The sequence below is a fragment of the Fusarium poae genome, chromosome 1 (genome assembly GCF_019609905.1).
Source record: "Fusarium poae strain DAOMC 252244 chromosome 1, whole genome shotgun sequence".
Taxonomy (NCBI): domain Eukaryota; kingdom Fungi; phylum Ascomycota; class Sordariomycetes; order Hypocreales; family Nectriaceae; genus Fusarium; species Fusarium poae.
Window position 1 is genome coordinate 8,594,908 of NC_058399.1, and position 12,603 is coordinate 8,607,510.

General features: G+C 46.3%; 6 protein-coding genes across 6 annotated transcripts; 3 read left to right on the top strand and 3 right to left on the bottom strand.

Annotated features, from left to right (window-relative positions):
- Positions 1–867: 867 nt before the first annotated feature.
- Positions 868–1,269, top strand: FPOAC1_002798 (uncharacterized protein; the record flags this gene model as incomplete). Its single annotated transcript, XM_044847373.1, has 2 exons — positions 868–1,067; positions 1,122–1,269. 2 exons carry the CDS (start codon positions 868–870, stop codon positions 1,267–1,269), a joined length of 348 nt encoding a protein of 115 aa, XP_044713289.1.
- Positions 1,270–1,763: 494 nt separating this feature from the next.
- On the top strand, positions 1,764–2,486 carry FPOAC1_002799 (uncharacterized protein; the record flags this gene model as incomplete). The annotated part of the gene is made up of 1 exon (XM_044847374.1): positions 1,764–2,486. One exon carries the CDS (start codon positions 1,764–1,766, stop codon positions 2,484–2,486), a length of 723 nt encoding a protein of 240 aa, XP_044713290.1.
- A 192-nt stretch (positions 2,487–2,678) lies between these two features.
- On the top strand, positions 2,679–3,319 carry FPOAC1_002800 (uncharacterized protein; the record flags this gene model as incomplete). Its single annotated transcript, XM_044847375.1, has 4 exons — positions 2,679–2,689; positions 2,774–2,962; positions 3,040–3,245; positions 3,309–3,319. 4 exons carry the CDS (start codon positions 2,679–2,681, stop codon positions 3,317–3,319), a joined length of 417 nt encoding a protein of 138 aa, XP_044713291.1.
- A 136-nt stretch (positions 3,320–3,455) lies between these two features.
- Positions 3,456–5,167, bottom strand: FPOAC1_002801 (uncharacterized protein; the record flags this gene model as incomplete). Its single annotated transcript, XM_044847376.1, has 4 exons — positions 3,456–3,898; positions 3,956–4,552; positions 4,613–4,772; positions 4,826–5,167. 4 exons carry the CDS (start codon positions 5,165–5,167, stop codon positions 3,456–3,458), a joined length of 1,542 nt encoding a protein of 513 aa, XP_044713292.1.
- A 1,452-nt stretch (positions 5,168–6,619) lies between these two features.
- FPOAC1_002802 (uncharacterized protein) lies at positions 6,620–8,345 on the bottom strand (the record flags this gene model as incomplete). Its single annotated transcript, XM_044847377.1, has 6 exons — positions 6,620–6,673; positions 6,735–7,127; positions 7,179–7,593; positions 7,652–7,781; positions 7,835–7,948; positions 8,000–8,345. 6 exons carry the CDS (start codon positions 8,343–8,345, stop codon positions 6,620–6,622), a joined length of 1,452 nt encoding a protein of 483 aa, XP_044713293.1.
- A 1,252-nt stretch (positions 8,346–9,597) lies between these two features.
- FPOAC1_002803 (uncharacterized protein) lies at positions 9,598–11,343 on the bottom strand (the record flags this gene model as incomplete). The annotated part of the gene is made up of 1 exon (XM_044847378.1): positions 9,598–11,343. One exon carries the CDS (start codon positions 11,341–11,343, stop codon positions 9,598–9,600), a length of 1,746 nt encoding a protein of 581 aa, XP_044713294.1.
- Between the last annotated feature and the right edge of the window lie 1,260 nt (positions 11,344–12,603).

The following is a 12,603-nucleotide window of genomic DNA, read 5'->3' on the forward strand; positions in this document are numbered from 1 at the left end:
GCAGGAGGAACTTCCATACACTTCATGATGCAAATTGCCTTCTTAGGTGGCTTTGCCTAGGTAATGGCTGATTATTATTACAACGAGCGAAAGTTCTTTTCCACTGGTAATTACCTATCTTAAGATTATGCCAGTATTTTATGCTTCTAGACTTACGACAGACCATGAAGCTTGTGTTCCCCGACACCGCCCATACCCCGTGCATCCTTATTCAGCTGACCCCGTCAGCTCGAGTGCCTGACGCTGCGCCCATGTGTACCTTTACCTTAGCCTTTTTAGACCGTCCCCCAATGGTTTAGCCTCATTCAATACCTCAGCTACGGACGACAAGACCAAAGTCCAGATCCGGAATGACTTCAACTAGTCTCCCCTTACTTTCCACCTCCACAACAAAGCTCATGTCCAAATCCATCATGCGCTCTGACAAACAGATGCCAATTCCGCACTTTGACCGTTATACTATCCTCCAAATGAATTTGTGCCTCTGCCTCTAAGGGATCTAGATGCGTCGCTAACAGGCTAACAGCTGATATTCCCTTTGACGATTGGGTCTGTGGCGTCAAGATCTCGCTCGACCGTTATCCAACCATGCGCTAGTAAAGAAAAGCATGCAAGGCTGAGAAGATGGCGATAGACTCTAGGTCCTAGTGTCCATCTATGGCGGCCGTTGAGACTGACTATGGGGTTAGATAACATATCGTTCAGGGGGAGATGTTTGCTCAAGTAGAGTTGAATCTCAGCTGAATCTTAGATCAGGTATAAATAGTTGGTCGAGTTACTGGGCATATCCAGGTTAGAAATAAGCATCAAACATTACTCCTCTCAACTCTTACCCATCTATTTTTGAAAACTACAAACCCTTTTACCATGAAGTTCGCCATTATTGCCGCTCTCTTGGCCCCTGCCATGGCTGTCAATATCCCTAGGGAACTCCAGGAGCGCACCGGTCAGTGTGGTGATAACTGCGCTCGTGCTGTCGTCCCTGGTTTCCGTGGCCCTGCCGTCGTTGCCTCTTATAAGGCTGAGTGTGAAGCTTACCTCAAGGTGACCACCACCCCTGAAGCTAGGTCAGTAATATTCGACGGTCTCCATTGGTCATCTAAGCTAAAGTAAAGTTATAGCACTGTATACGTCACCAAGTCTGTTCCGACTTATGCTAGTGCTTGCTCAGGAGAAACTCGCTATTTGACCGCTTGCTCTTGTGCTGGTGCTTCTGCTGTTACTGTCGAGGCACCTACGCCTACTGTTACCAAGACTGTCTATGTCTGAGTAAAGACTGCTCGTGTAAATAGACGGAGTCACTGGAAATTCAACTATGGACCTTCAGACAGATTATCAGAGTTGACATCCGAGGTTTTAAGTTGCGTTATTTGTTGATAAAGTTGGTGTTTTTGACTGTCCAAAAAAGTCTGATTCTGAACCTGAATAAAGTCAAAGAATACCCTCCTAGTTAAACTATAACTCACCTACTGAGTCACACCTTGGTTAGGAAACCTAGACTAGTCTTGAGAGAACATTAGATATGAAGATTTGTTGATAAGTTGGTCTGCGCGGACAGATTAACCTTTGTTGAAAACCTTGAGGAAATTGAGAAGGCCTGGGCGAAAGCTTAAGAGATCATAAAAAACAAAATAACTCACCTACCTAAGTATATAAGGATCAAAGCCTGTCAATCTTGGACAGATAATTTCCTTAACTTTTCGTAATAACAACGGGTTTCAATTCTGGCTCCCTCACTATCATCAAACACCAAAACCTCAACAATGTCACCCTCTTTCAATTCACTTACCAGCTGCTTATGGCCGACGGAGCAGTCCTACTCTCGCTTATCTCAATCTGAATCAGGCGAACCTGGCGAGTCTCTTGCCCTTGCCAATAATGCTACTTCCCAAAGCCGTCCGCCTACAAATAGAGCTTCCCAATTGTTTGAAAACGGATTCAGAAATGGCCACCCCCCAAAATCTTGGCGCGTCATCCTCAGTTTCGCGTCAAATACCGATGACATCGGGAAGGAGGGATTCAAGCCTGACCTAAACGGGGGCTGGGATGCCGCACTTGACATTGTCACTACGGACATTGTCGGATTGATGAAGGAAGGACTGTACGTGTCCCAGGATGATGTGGAGGTGCATGAGAACTATATTACCTGGACCGACAACACCGAAGGTCGGCAAAGGGTCTACTATCGTCATTACACCCTTGTTCATTCCAAGTGGTCCGGCAAACTGGTAGTGCAGTTCAGAAGACTTGATAACGTACCGAAATTCCGTGTAGAGCATCTATCAGCGGAACAAGTTTATCACGCCTCTGCTGCCGCCACGATTGAGTTTGACAATAGGGTCTACTATTATGAGGCAGGTCCGCCGCGAGATAGAATGAATTTTATCTTGGATGACGAGCCCCTGCCAGGACTGTGGCCATGGCCGAAGCAGGAGCTCAACAACAGAAGAGAGAGTGAAGAGAGCTTTGATATGGTAGAGATGTGAAGAGGGAAGTCGCAAGACGTGACAAAAAATGGACTTCCTTCTAGGATAGGTAGTTAACAACTTCCAACAATTGACCTGAGAATACAGGAGCGCGCTTTCCCATTGAATCAATTGATCTTGTATTTAGTCGAATCTTTCTCCATCTTGTTTTGTTTTCTTTTTCTTCTTCTTCTTCATCCAAACATCATCACAATGGAAGACTTGTAAGTCTACTCTGAATCACAATCATCATCCACTCTGAATCATAAACATCGTCCACTCTGAATCACAGACACTAACTTGAGCAGAATTTCACTCGCTTTCACCACCACCACCACCAGCGGGCATCGCCCCCAAACCACAACCACCACCACCGCAGCCATCATTAGCGGCAGCCAGGCTGGCCAGTCAGCCCAACCCTCCTCATCCTCCCTTCCCTACTCTCCTCCCACCTCCACACCCCGGGGATCTGGGGACGCCCCTACCCCCACGGACGAGTAAGTTTATCTCCCTTTGGACTAGTAATACTACAATTTGAAGATATTTAAGCTAACCTTTATGTACTTTGATAGAGACGCTTCGGAAACCGTCGAGACGGGGCGTTCTTCCCCAGATACCGGGGTGTGTCTCGAGGTGCGGGAGAGGACAATTTCCATAAGGGTGAATGGGGAGTTTGGGTTGCTGGTCTACACCTGGCTATCGCTGATGGTGACTGTGGTGGTGCTGGTTGTGGTGGCGATGCTCGTGGTAGTGGTGGTGCGATATTATCGAACACTGCTGGTATAATTATAATATAATTATCAGTAGCGACAAGACCATCGTTCAAGTTGACCAACTACACAGTCATAAAGTGAATAAATTACCTAAATCGTGAGCTAACGTAGGCACCTAACTTAGGTAATTTACCTACTAAGGTAGGTATCCTTTAGACTTTTGAGTTACAAAGTATTTGAGACTCAAGCACCACTTCTCAGTCAGTCCCATCACTCTCTACTCGTTGCTCTCGATATCATCAATATCCATCTCCACTTCCCGCCGTTTAACCATCAACTTCGCCTCCCGATCCCCCAGAAGAGTCGTTCCAAGCACTTTCGACTTGGGCACGACGCCCTCAGGCATCTTCCAGTCGTACTTTAGCAGCATATGACACAATGCAATCTTGATCTCGTTAGCTGCGAAGAAGCGCCCAGGACAAGCGTGAATGCCATGTCCGAAACCCAATTGATCGTGGCTGGTGCTGACTAGATGCGCATGTTTATCTTGGCCGGGCGTCTGGCGCATGCGCAAAAAGCGGTACCCGTCGAATTTGGAGGCATCTGGGTAGTATTCGGAGTTCCATTGATGAGCCGTGTCGCAGATTATCTTGGTACCTTTCTTGATGACGTCGCCGTTGGGAAGTTTTATATCCGCCAGTGCCTTTCTTCTGAACAAGCCTGTTGATGTGGTTGTCAGTGCATGATATATTCGCAGGAGCAAAATACGTCACTTACCTAGGCCGGCAGGTCTAAGTCTTTGGGATTCCTTGATAACACTATCCATGAGCTTCAAGTTATATAACGATGTCTTTTTCAGTCCCTCAGTACTGAGCACGGTGACAATTTCTTCCCTCAATGGTTTAAGCAGTTCAGGATGCATGGCAATGTTGAACATCGTTTCCATAGTCAGATCAGTTGTCGTATGAATTGCCACGAGAGAAAGTCTAATCTGCTCAGTCGCAGGGTCCGACTTGCCCTCATATTCCTTCTCGAACCATTCGATTGAGTCATCAAAAGGTGATGGTCGGCCCTCATCAATAGCCGCTTGTTTAGCAGCGTTTCGACGCTCGATGTACGGTTGGAGTAGATCACGAGCTTCTTGCAGCTTCCTTCGTACGCCTTGACAGGATGGTAAGAACCAGTGAACGTAGGGTCTGGCCCAACGAGGATAGCTACGGAGACCGTCGGCGGTCTGGAAGAGTTGGACGGTGTATTCAATTGAGATTTTTAGCCAGTCATCATCCGCGCAGAGCTCTTCGCCCATGAAGATTCTTGAGGACATGCGGGAAACGATTCGCATTATATCTTCTCCAGGGTTGATCGGATGCCATTCTATGCTGTATTAGCCTTTTCTTATTTTCCCTTTCGAGAGACTGTTGAGGTTGGAGGTACCTGTCGAGTTGCCAAGAACATTGTCCACTCCCAAAGAAGCCTCAACCCAAAGAGGTTTCGTCAGTTTGGCCAATACTCTTGTCAAGTATTTGTTCACAAGCGGAACTAAATTGAATGGGGACCCGATGGGTTCAAAACCAGGGATATAACCATGAGTATCCTATAATAGTCAGTCACACATGCATGTGCTATTACTCTCAAGTCGATACTTACATCCTTGGCAACTTCGGTAAAGTCCAGCTTACGTTCACTCTTGAGAGCGTCTATAAACTCGGGCGGAATCACCAGAACATCTCCCAAATCTGTATGTGCCTTGTACGGTGTGTCTTTGTACAGTGATCGACCTTTGACGAGGATTTCCTTGGCATTCTCAATGAAGTCTTGAACGACGCGTTGGTTGGAAAACTCGAATGGTTTTTTCGGGTTGATGTATGGGTATTTCGTTCCACTGTTGTCAAAAAAGGAGTACTTCAAAACGAAAAAGGAGAAAAATGTGATTCCACAAAATAGAGCATATTGGGACTTGCCCAGAATGAGATCTAGATCAGTCGCCATTGAGAATAACTGTTGAGCATTGGGTTATTCAACTACATGATTCTTGGACGTGGCCGGTGTTTATATTATATATCTGCAATTCTGTAAGAGTCGGGTCTGTTATGTTACGGGATATTTCGTATAGACTTGCTAATATCGCAGATCTTAACTTGTTTGGATCACGGGAGACGGATCTCATCCGGTCGGGCATTTACAAGGGCCCGACACCGAAAATAGACTCCACAACTACCGGTAGATGCCTAGATGCCTCAAGCGCACGGCATATTTATCCCTGGATGTAGTTAGATTGTAGCCAATCTTGTAGATCTTTTTGAATTGTATGCGCTTGCAATGTAACAGTCCGTGACGATAAAAGCGAAGTAAGCGAGTACGCGCATATAAGACTTTTGATTCTTTTTTTAACAAATCATATTCTTTATACTCCTTGTCCTTGTCCCGTTTCTACAGACTATGTGCAACAATATCAAAATCCAGTCATCTATACATCTGGTCCAGGTTAGCAACTTTGCTGTTTCACAACCTTCTAGACCAACTGCGTATTCGTATCACGGCAAACCCGCACTGACTGCTTCTGTTACCGTAATATTTCGTGAAATTGGTCGAGAAAAGTAAGAAGACTAAGGCAGCCACAGCGGGGTATGAGTAAGGCAACTTGATATTTGAGCAAATCAATAACAGTATTTTTTCTTTGTCATCTGGGCTAGATTGATATATGGAAGTGATTAGCACGGCAAGGCCCGGTGACATGCCTTAGTCGGCTTACTCCCCTCGACCAATTTCACGAAATATTACGGTATACATGTCTCACGTCATTGGTCCTGCCAAAATTCACGATTAAGGGGTACGGAAACTCCATGGACTGCTTGAATATGCCGTAGAAGAAGCCGAAGTGTTCTTGGGCCTTGAGTCATGGAAGAGCCGAAAGTATGAGGAGCCAGAATTAGAAACATTAGTGGTGGAGGAACAGACATAGCCGCCAACAACATGATAGGCTTTCGAAATGTCGTTGACTGATTGGACCATGTGAACTATAGTGACCTTGGCAATTGATAAATCTGCATGTGTTGAGACATTATGATCTGATTCATGCATTGTGGCTAAGGTCATAAGGTAGCAGTCCCCTCCATGCCCAAATTCGAAGTGTGCCAGATATATGCGAGGCGATGAAACTGGATACGGATTTACCATCACATCATATTGTAGAAAGATGCAATCGATTGTATATTCATATTCTGTTGAAGAATGAACGTAGAGTCAAGATTTCCAAATATTAGTGACGATGGGTTGAGCCTCGTTGAGCAAGATAATATGAAAGATGACAAGAGAAACTAAACCATTCCTTCGCTCGAATAAATTGACCCAAGAATAAAAGAATAGGAAAAGTCTCGACCCGGATACAAGACGTGTATGCTGGTCACTGAGATTTCGCGTTCGTATACTGTCCTCGTTGCATCAAAGTCGGATTGCTAGCCTGGCAAGCAAGAAAAACATGATCAAACACGTCACCTAATTTTATGTTAGCCTATCTTTACTTGTAAAAGCGTGCCACCTGAAATTCATTACATACCAGCGATATGATAAAAGGTATGCCTTGAGTGTAGTAGGAGACTGTCACAATGGGCTGTCCGATGAGACCACCAATCGTCTCCATTATGGCAATGCCGGCAAATAGTCGCCCGGAGAAGTCCTTGTCAAACTGTGAAGCAAGGAACGACCGCAAAGAGACAGGCATGATGTATCCAAAAACCGAAATGATAAATCCAATGATAGCGGTTGCGAGGTTTGGCGAAACTAAGACGATGAAAGTACCGACTGAACAGCAAGCGATACTGGTCAAAGACAAGATAATATCCCTTTTGGCGACTCTCCAATTTCTGTCTAGCCTGTAAATAGTCAACGGTAGGGCGATTAAGAATAGTATGGATAGCACAACGGCTTGTATGTAAATGAATACGTCCATCTGTAAGGTCTCAGCAGGCATCTAGATGAATTGTCCAGGGTTCAAACGTACGTAAGCCATATCATGTCTAAATCTTGACCAGACCCAAATCGTGGTATAAATGACAGCTCCTCTGGCAACATAAAACCCAAAGAAGCAGGCAAAGCATGTAGTGACGATGTGGAGCTTTTGACTGAACCCTCCGTCGACTTGAGTGAAATGAACGGCTTCACGGGTGGAGTTATCGCCAGCGTTAAGCAAAGGCTGAGTCTCGTCTGGTCTCGCGTCGTCTCGTGCTTCATTGTTCTCACCGTTTTGATTATTATTATTCTTGAGATGCAGTGCCGGTAAGAGAGTTAAAGAGTAGATAACAGGGGCAATCGTAAACGGAACCCAGAGGTCGGGACTCATGGATGCAGCATAGAGAAGCGGGCCTACAAGACCAGGAAGACCCGAAAGACCTTGTAGGAAGGAGAAGGCGGTAGTTCTAGCGTGTGAAATCAGCTTTCTGGTGCTCGGGTTGAAAACAGTTAGTTCACTCATACCTTTGTTCTGGTCTGACCGTGCTGCTTAGAGTGGCAAAAACAAGAGCGTTGATTGCCCATGGTCCACCACCTAGTAGTAGAAATATTGGTGAGATGTAAAAGCACCAGAGAGGGAATACTGGCACTAGCCCTACAAGAAAGTCAGATTGACCATAGCATTGAACAGAAGATACGAGCTGATACCAAAGAGGGCCATGGATCCCCAGTAAAGAACGCTGCTTGAAATGCTAATTGCAAATGCAAGACGTCCCTTTCCCTTGTCCAAAAGTATTCCCATGGGAATTAGTGCCACAGTAGCTGGAACTTGTCAGATAACGCACAAGCAGGATATAAGTCCTTTCGTCTTACCAGCAAGTGGGGAGAGGAATTGTATGGATCTAGACATTGATACCCAATGATTCATGACCCTATGATCGTCACAGAACTCATTCGAAGGATCTCCATGATGACCATCTTCGTTTCGGTAGTAATGTCGACAGATGGCAGCCACCAAGAGCTTGGATTTAGGGTATGCAAGAAGCTCAGATCCAATTCTTGTCAGAAATAGAATAGAGACACAAAACCAAAAGTTGAGAGGGTATAATTTGCGTTGCTGACGACCTGCTCCGTCTGCTCCGGCAGCGAACCAGTGACGTACTCGTCTGAAAGGCGCAGACCATGGTTGGCCATGGGCTGCATTTGAGGGTGATGGCATTTTTCTTAAAGAGTTTTGGGTATAGAAATCACTTCAAGTGTTATCTGGAAGAGAGAATAATAGCTGTTGAAGATTTAAAGAGGGGTGAAGTTGAAGGCGCAGTTTAGGTAGCTGGTTCATCGGGTAAGCATGACACTATTCAGGCCGGCGCGTCTGGCGCTTAAGCGCGGGTCGGCTGACTGTTGGGTTGCGGAAGAAGAAGCACGATCTGCCCAGAACCTATTTCATTGGCCAAGTAGCTATTGTTAATACCGTTCCGTTTATCATTTGAGGAGAATGAGTATATACCTATTATGTGCAATGGAATCCATCGACTCTGTGCATTAGTACCTGTTGCGAAGAGCTCTCTTATGCTTCCGTTGAGTACATTGCCTAAGTGGTTTATTGGATATCCCACACTCTAAATTATATATATCCTATACTCTGAATTATAGATATCCTATACTCTGAATTATATATATCCTATACTCTAAATTACAGAAACTAATTTAAACAGTTTAACTGTCAGAAGCTGATATTAACCCAAATAACCACGTTATCCTGATAACGGGGGCCTTCGTTTTTGGGGTATTTCGTCAAGCGGTTATCACAACATTGACACTCGCTTATACCACCGCTGCGCGCGAGCGCCGCCCGCGAATAACCACCACTACCATTACCGGCGGCCAGACTGGCCAGCCTACCTAATGTTCCCCCTCCTATCCTCCTTGCATCTCCTTACCCTAGGGATCCAAAGATGCCCCTGCCTATATAGACTAGTAAGTTATATTAATTACCTTTTTTTACTTAATAATTTAAGTAAATCGCTAGTTTTAAGATACTCTTATAGATATACTTCCCTTTATAGGCCTTTAGAAACTGTTAAAATAAGGCATTCTTCCCTAAAGATTACCTAGGGTAAGTCCTAAGACGCAGGAGTGCTTAAAGAGGTCAATAACCTTGAGGTAGGACCTGGAAATTAGGCAGACTGCCTAGACAGGGACCTCCGCAAGCTACTAGGTAGCTTTAAAAATGTATGAAGGTCAGGCTTACAGAAGTCATCGTGAACTTCATGTACAAGGGCCCGTGCCCGTGCCGATCAGGGCGTATACATCCAAATTATCCTCGGGGCATCAGAAACAATAGCCGCTGTAAGCATAGGGGACGAAATCAGTATGTCAATTTATGCTGCTTAGACCATAGTTCTTAGACTACTTATTTTTATATCCTAACTTAGGCGGTCAACTTTTCTGCTACACACTATCCTCTTCAACTAGACATCCATGCCATCACGGATGCGCAAAAAGTTGGCATATCGCTCTAAAGTCCAACGACGGGACGTCTTACCCCAGACTGCCATAGGAAGAGAAGTCATGATGATAACAAAGCTTAAAACACCAAGCTCAATGAAGCAGTTCTGCAGACCTGTATCAATCCAGTAACTACACACAAATGTGAAGATGGTAGCGATGCTGTTGTTGATAACAGCCACGCCTACCATGCCCTCGAGGACCATGTCCGGGTAACTGTCGGCAAGGTATGTGATGCTGAGATCGCCAGCACAGCCGTAGCCAAAGCCAATGAAGCCAAGAGCAACATACGGAATGGGCCAGTCCCAATGCTGAGCTGACCCAATGCCGAATAGCCACATACCCAAGGGAAAGATGACAACGCAGAGAACCATGAGATAGAGACGGTACTCGGCCTCCATGATGCCATTGTTGCGCTTCGCCATCCAGAGAATGAACTTGTCGCTGCAGTATCCGCCGTAGAAACAGCCAATGATACTTCCGATCAGAGTCGGAATGTTCATGTTGGCAACGGCAGAGTCGCTGTAGTTGTAGGGCTCATTCACCCAGTAATCCTCCTCAACCGTGAGGTAGAACGACAGCGCGATGTTTTGCATTCCCCACTGCAGACCTGCGAACCAAACAGCGGGAAAGGTAAAGACGCGCATGGTATGCCATAGGCGATGGACATACTGCACCAAGCCCAGTCCGCGCAAGTTGGACGCCGGTGTGATGAGGGCAATGCGCTGCCAGTACGACTTCTTGCGCGCGAATGAATCCGACAGTCTGTTGCGCTCAACCTCTTCACGGCGTCGCCCAGAAGCATCCCGTGTAATTGCAGCCTCCTCATCTATATGTGGAGATAGTCCCTTCTCCGTCGCATCCTTCGTGACGACGTGATCGCCCTGGTGGATTGGGGTGGGCTCAGTGACACCGTCAACGTTACCATGGACGGCGACTCGCTCTTCGACTCGGTCAAGATCTATGTAGCGACCGCGCTCGAAAGCAGTTTCCTCGAGACCAAAGTAGAAGAGAAGCAGAGTGAAGCCCGAAGCAATAGCACCCATGTGGCCAATCCAGCGCCAGCCAATGTTCTCAGCCAAGTGGCCACCGATCAGAGGCCCAACATAGGTGCCGACTGTCGTCGCAAGGGTATACATACCCAGCGATGTGCCATTTTGGTGCTCGAACCAGATATCCAGCAGGGAAAGCTGAACAACGGCCTCTGCGACAGACTCAGAAGCCCCGACAAAGAGCTGAGACCAGACCGTGTCGGAAGTGTTGGTCAAGTGACCGAACCAGATGTTTCCGATAAGACCCCATACCGTTCCTACCAAGTATAGAACACGTCGTCCGTAAAGATGAGTAGCCGGCGAACTCAGAAGAGTCCAGTATCCAATCGCCACAAAGAGCACACCTGCGCCAGTGTTGAATACATCGTAACTGATACCGTACTTCTCGTTGACACCCACACTAGCGGCGCCGGCAACATTGGACGTAGCAGCAGTCAAAGTGACAATGTAACACACCAGAAACGAGTGCCAAATCTTGCGCGCAAGACTCCAGTTTAGCGGATCGTTGGGAGACTTTGTCGGAGGAGGGACGAGGATGACATCGCCATGCTTTTCGATACTGGTATCACTTGAGGCGAGGCTTGCCCTTTCGTCGGCGAACAGACGTCTTGTGCCCGGGAGGACTTCATCGAGATCGCGAGTAGACGGAACGGCCATCCGCAATGATTTGCAGTGATTGGTTTATGTGGAGTTTTCGTATATACGTTTTTTTATCGTCTTAGGGCAAACGGCTCCTCGGAGCCGCATTCACTCGCGTTAAGGAGGATAGGTATGGGTATGTAGGATATCGATCGAGAGTCAGCAAGACATTGTACGATACGTCAGAAAATTGGAAAGCATGTAGCACAGAGTAGTACAGCAGGGAGGGGAGGGGAAAGGGAATTTTCCCCTCTTATAAGTATGGCGCGGGATCCCCATATAATCTTTTTTGACCTATTTTGCGATCCCCACCACCAGGTTCGTCAAAAGATAATAAACCCTGGTCGGGCCGCAATGGAGAGACCGGAGCGATACCTCAATAGGTAGAAGCGTTGTAAAATTGTGGTACGTTTGGTATGGGTTGGATCGACGGGTTTAAGCTGTTGTCGTCATGGTGGAAGGGCGAAGGTGTGCAAGGCGGCACACCACTTCCGTGGGGAGATAAGGTCGCGTGCATAGATATTGGACGGTGAGTGATGATTCTTGATTGCCAATAACGACTTCTTCAATGTGTGTGTTTCGGCGATTCCTATTGCTTTACAGCGCTGAACATGGTGTGGTATTCAGAGTCGACCTGTCGCATAGTTACATGTAGACGGACAGGACATATCGATGGCGGTTTTTACCGCGTTGGATTCGCGAGGAATGCTTGATGCGCCGCCATTGACGAATGGGCTTAGCGAAAAGCTTAGTCACCCGATAAAACACAATTAACCAGCGATTAGTCTACACGCCTCAGGGTATCAGAAAAATTGGCCGTCGGAAGCATAAGAAGCGAAATTAGTAGGTCAGTTTATCATACTTCGACCGTGCTTTCTAGGCTATATATTTTTGTACTCTAAGACTTACGAGGTCAACTTTTCTGTCACATGTAGACACGACAATATGAATGCCTTCTAATTGCCAAAGCCTAAACTTTAGATATTCTTTGTATATACCTACATCTTTATATCTATTATTGACTCCAACATAGCCATTTTCGGATTGTGATACTTGCCTCCTTTATTCGTGCACGGAACGTAACAAAATGTCTCATGGTCAAAGCCTCCGAAAACCCAGGTCAAGGGCAAGGATTGTCGCAGCCTAACGGGTATTCAAGGAAAGAAACCTGATCCTGATGAACTCCTTGAAATTTTTAAATTAAACGGAGTACAGAGTAGTCTTATTCTCAACATCGGATCGCTCTCGTTAGATGGTTCAATGTCATTGCTGTGGTAT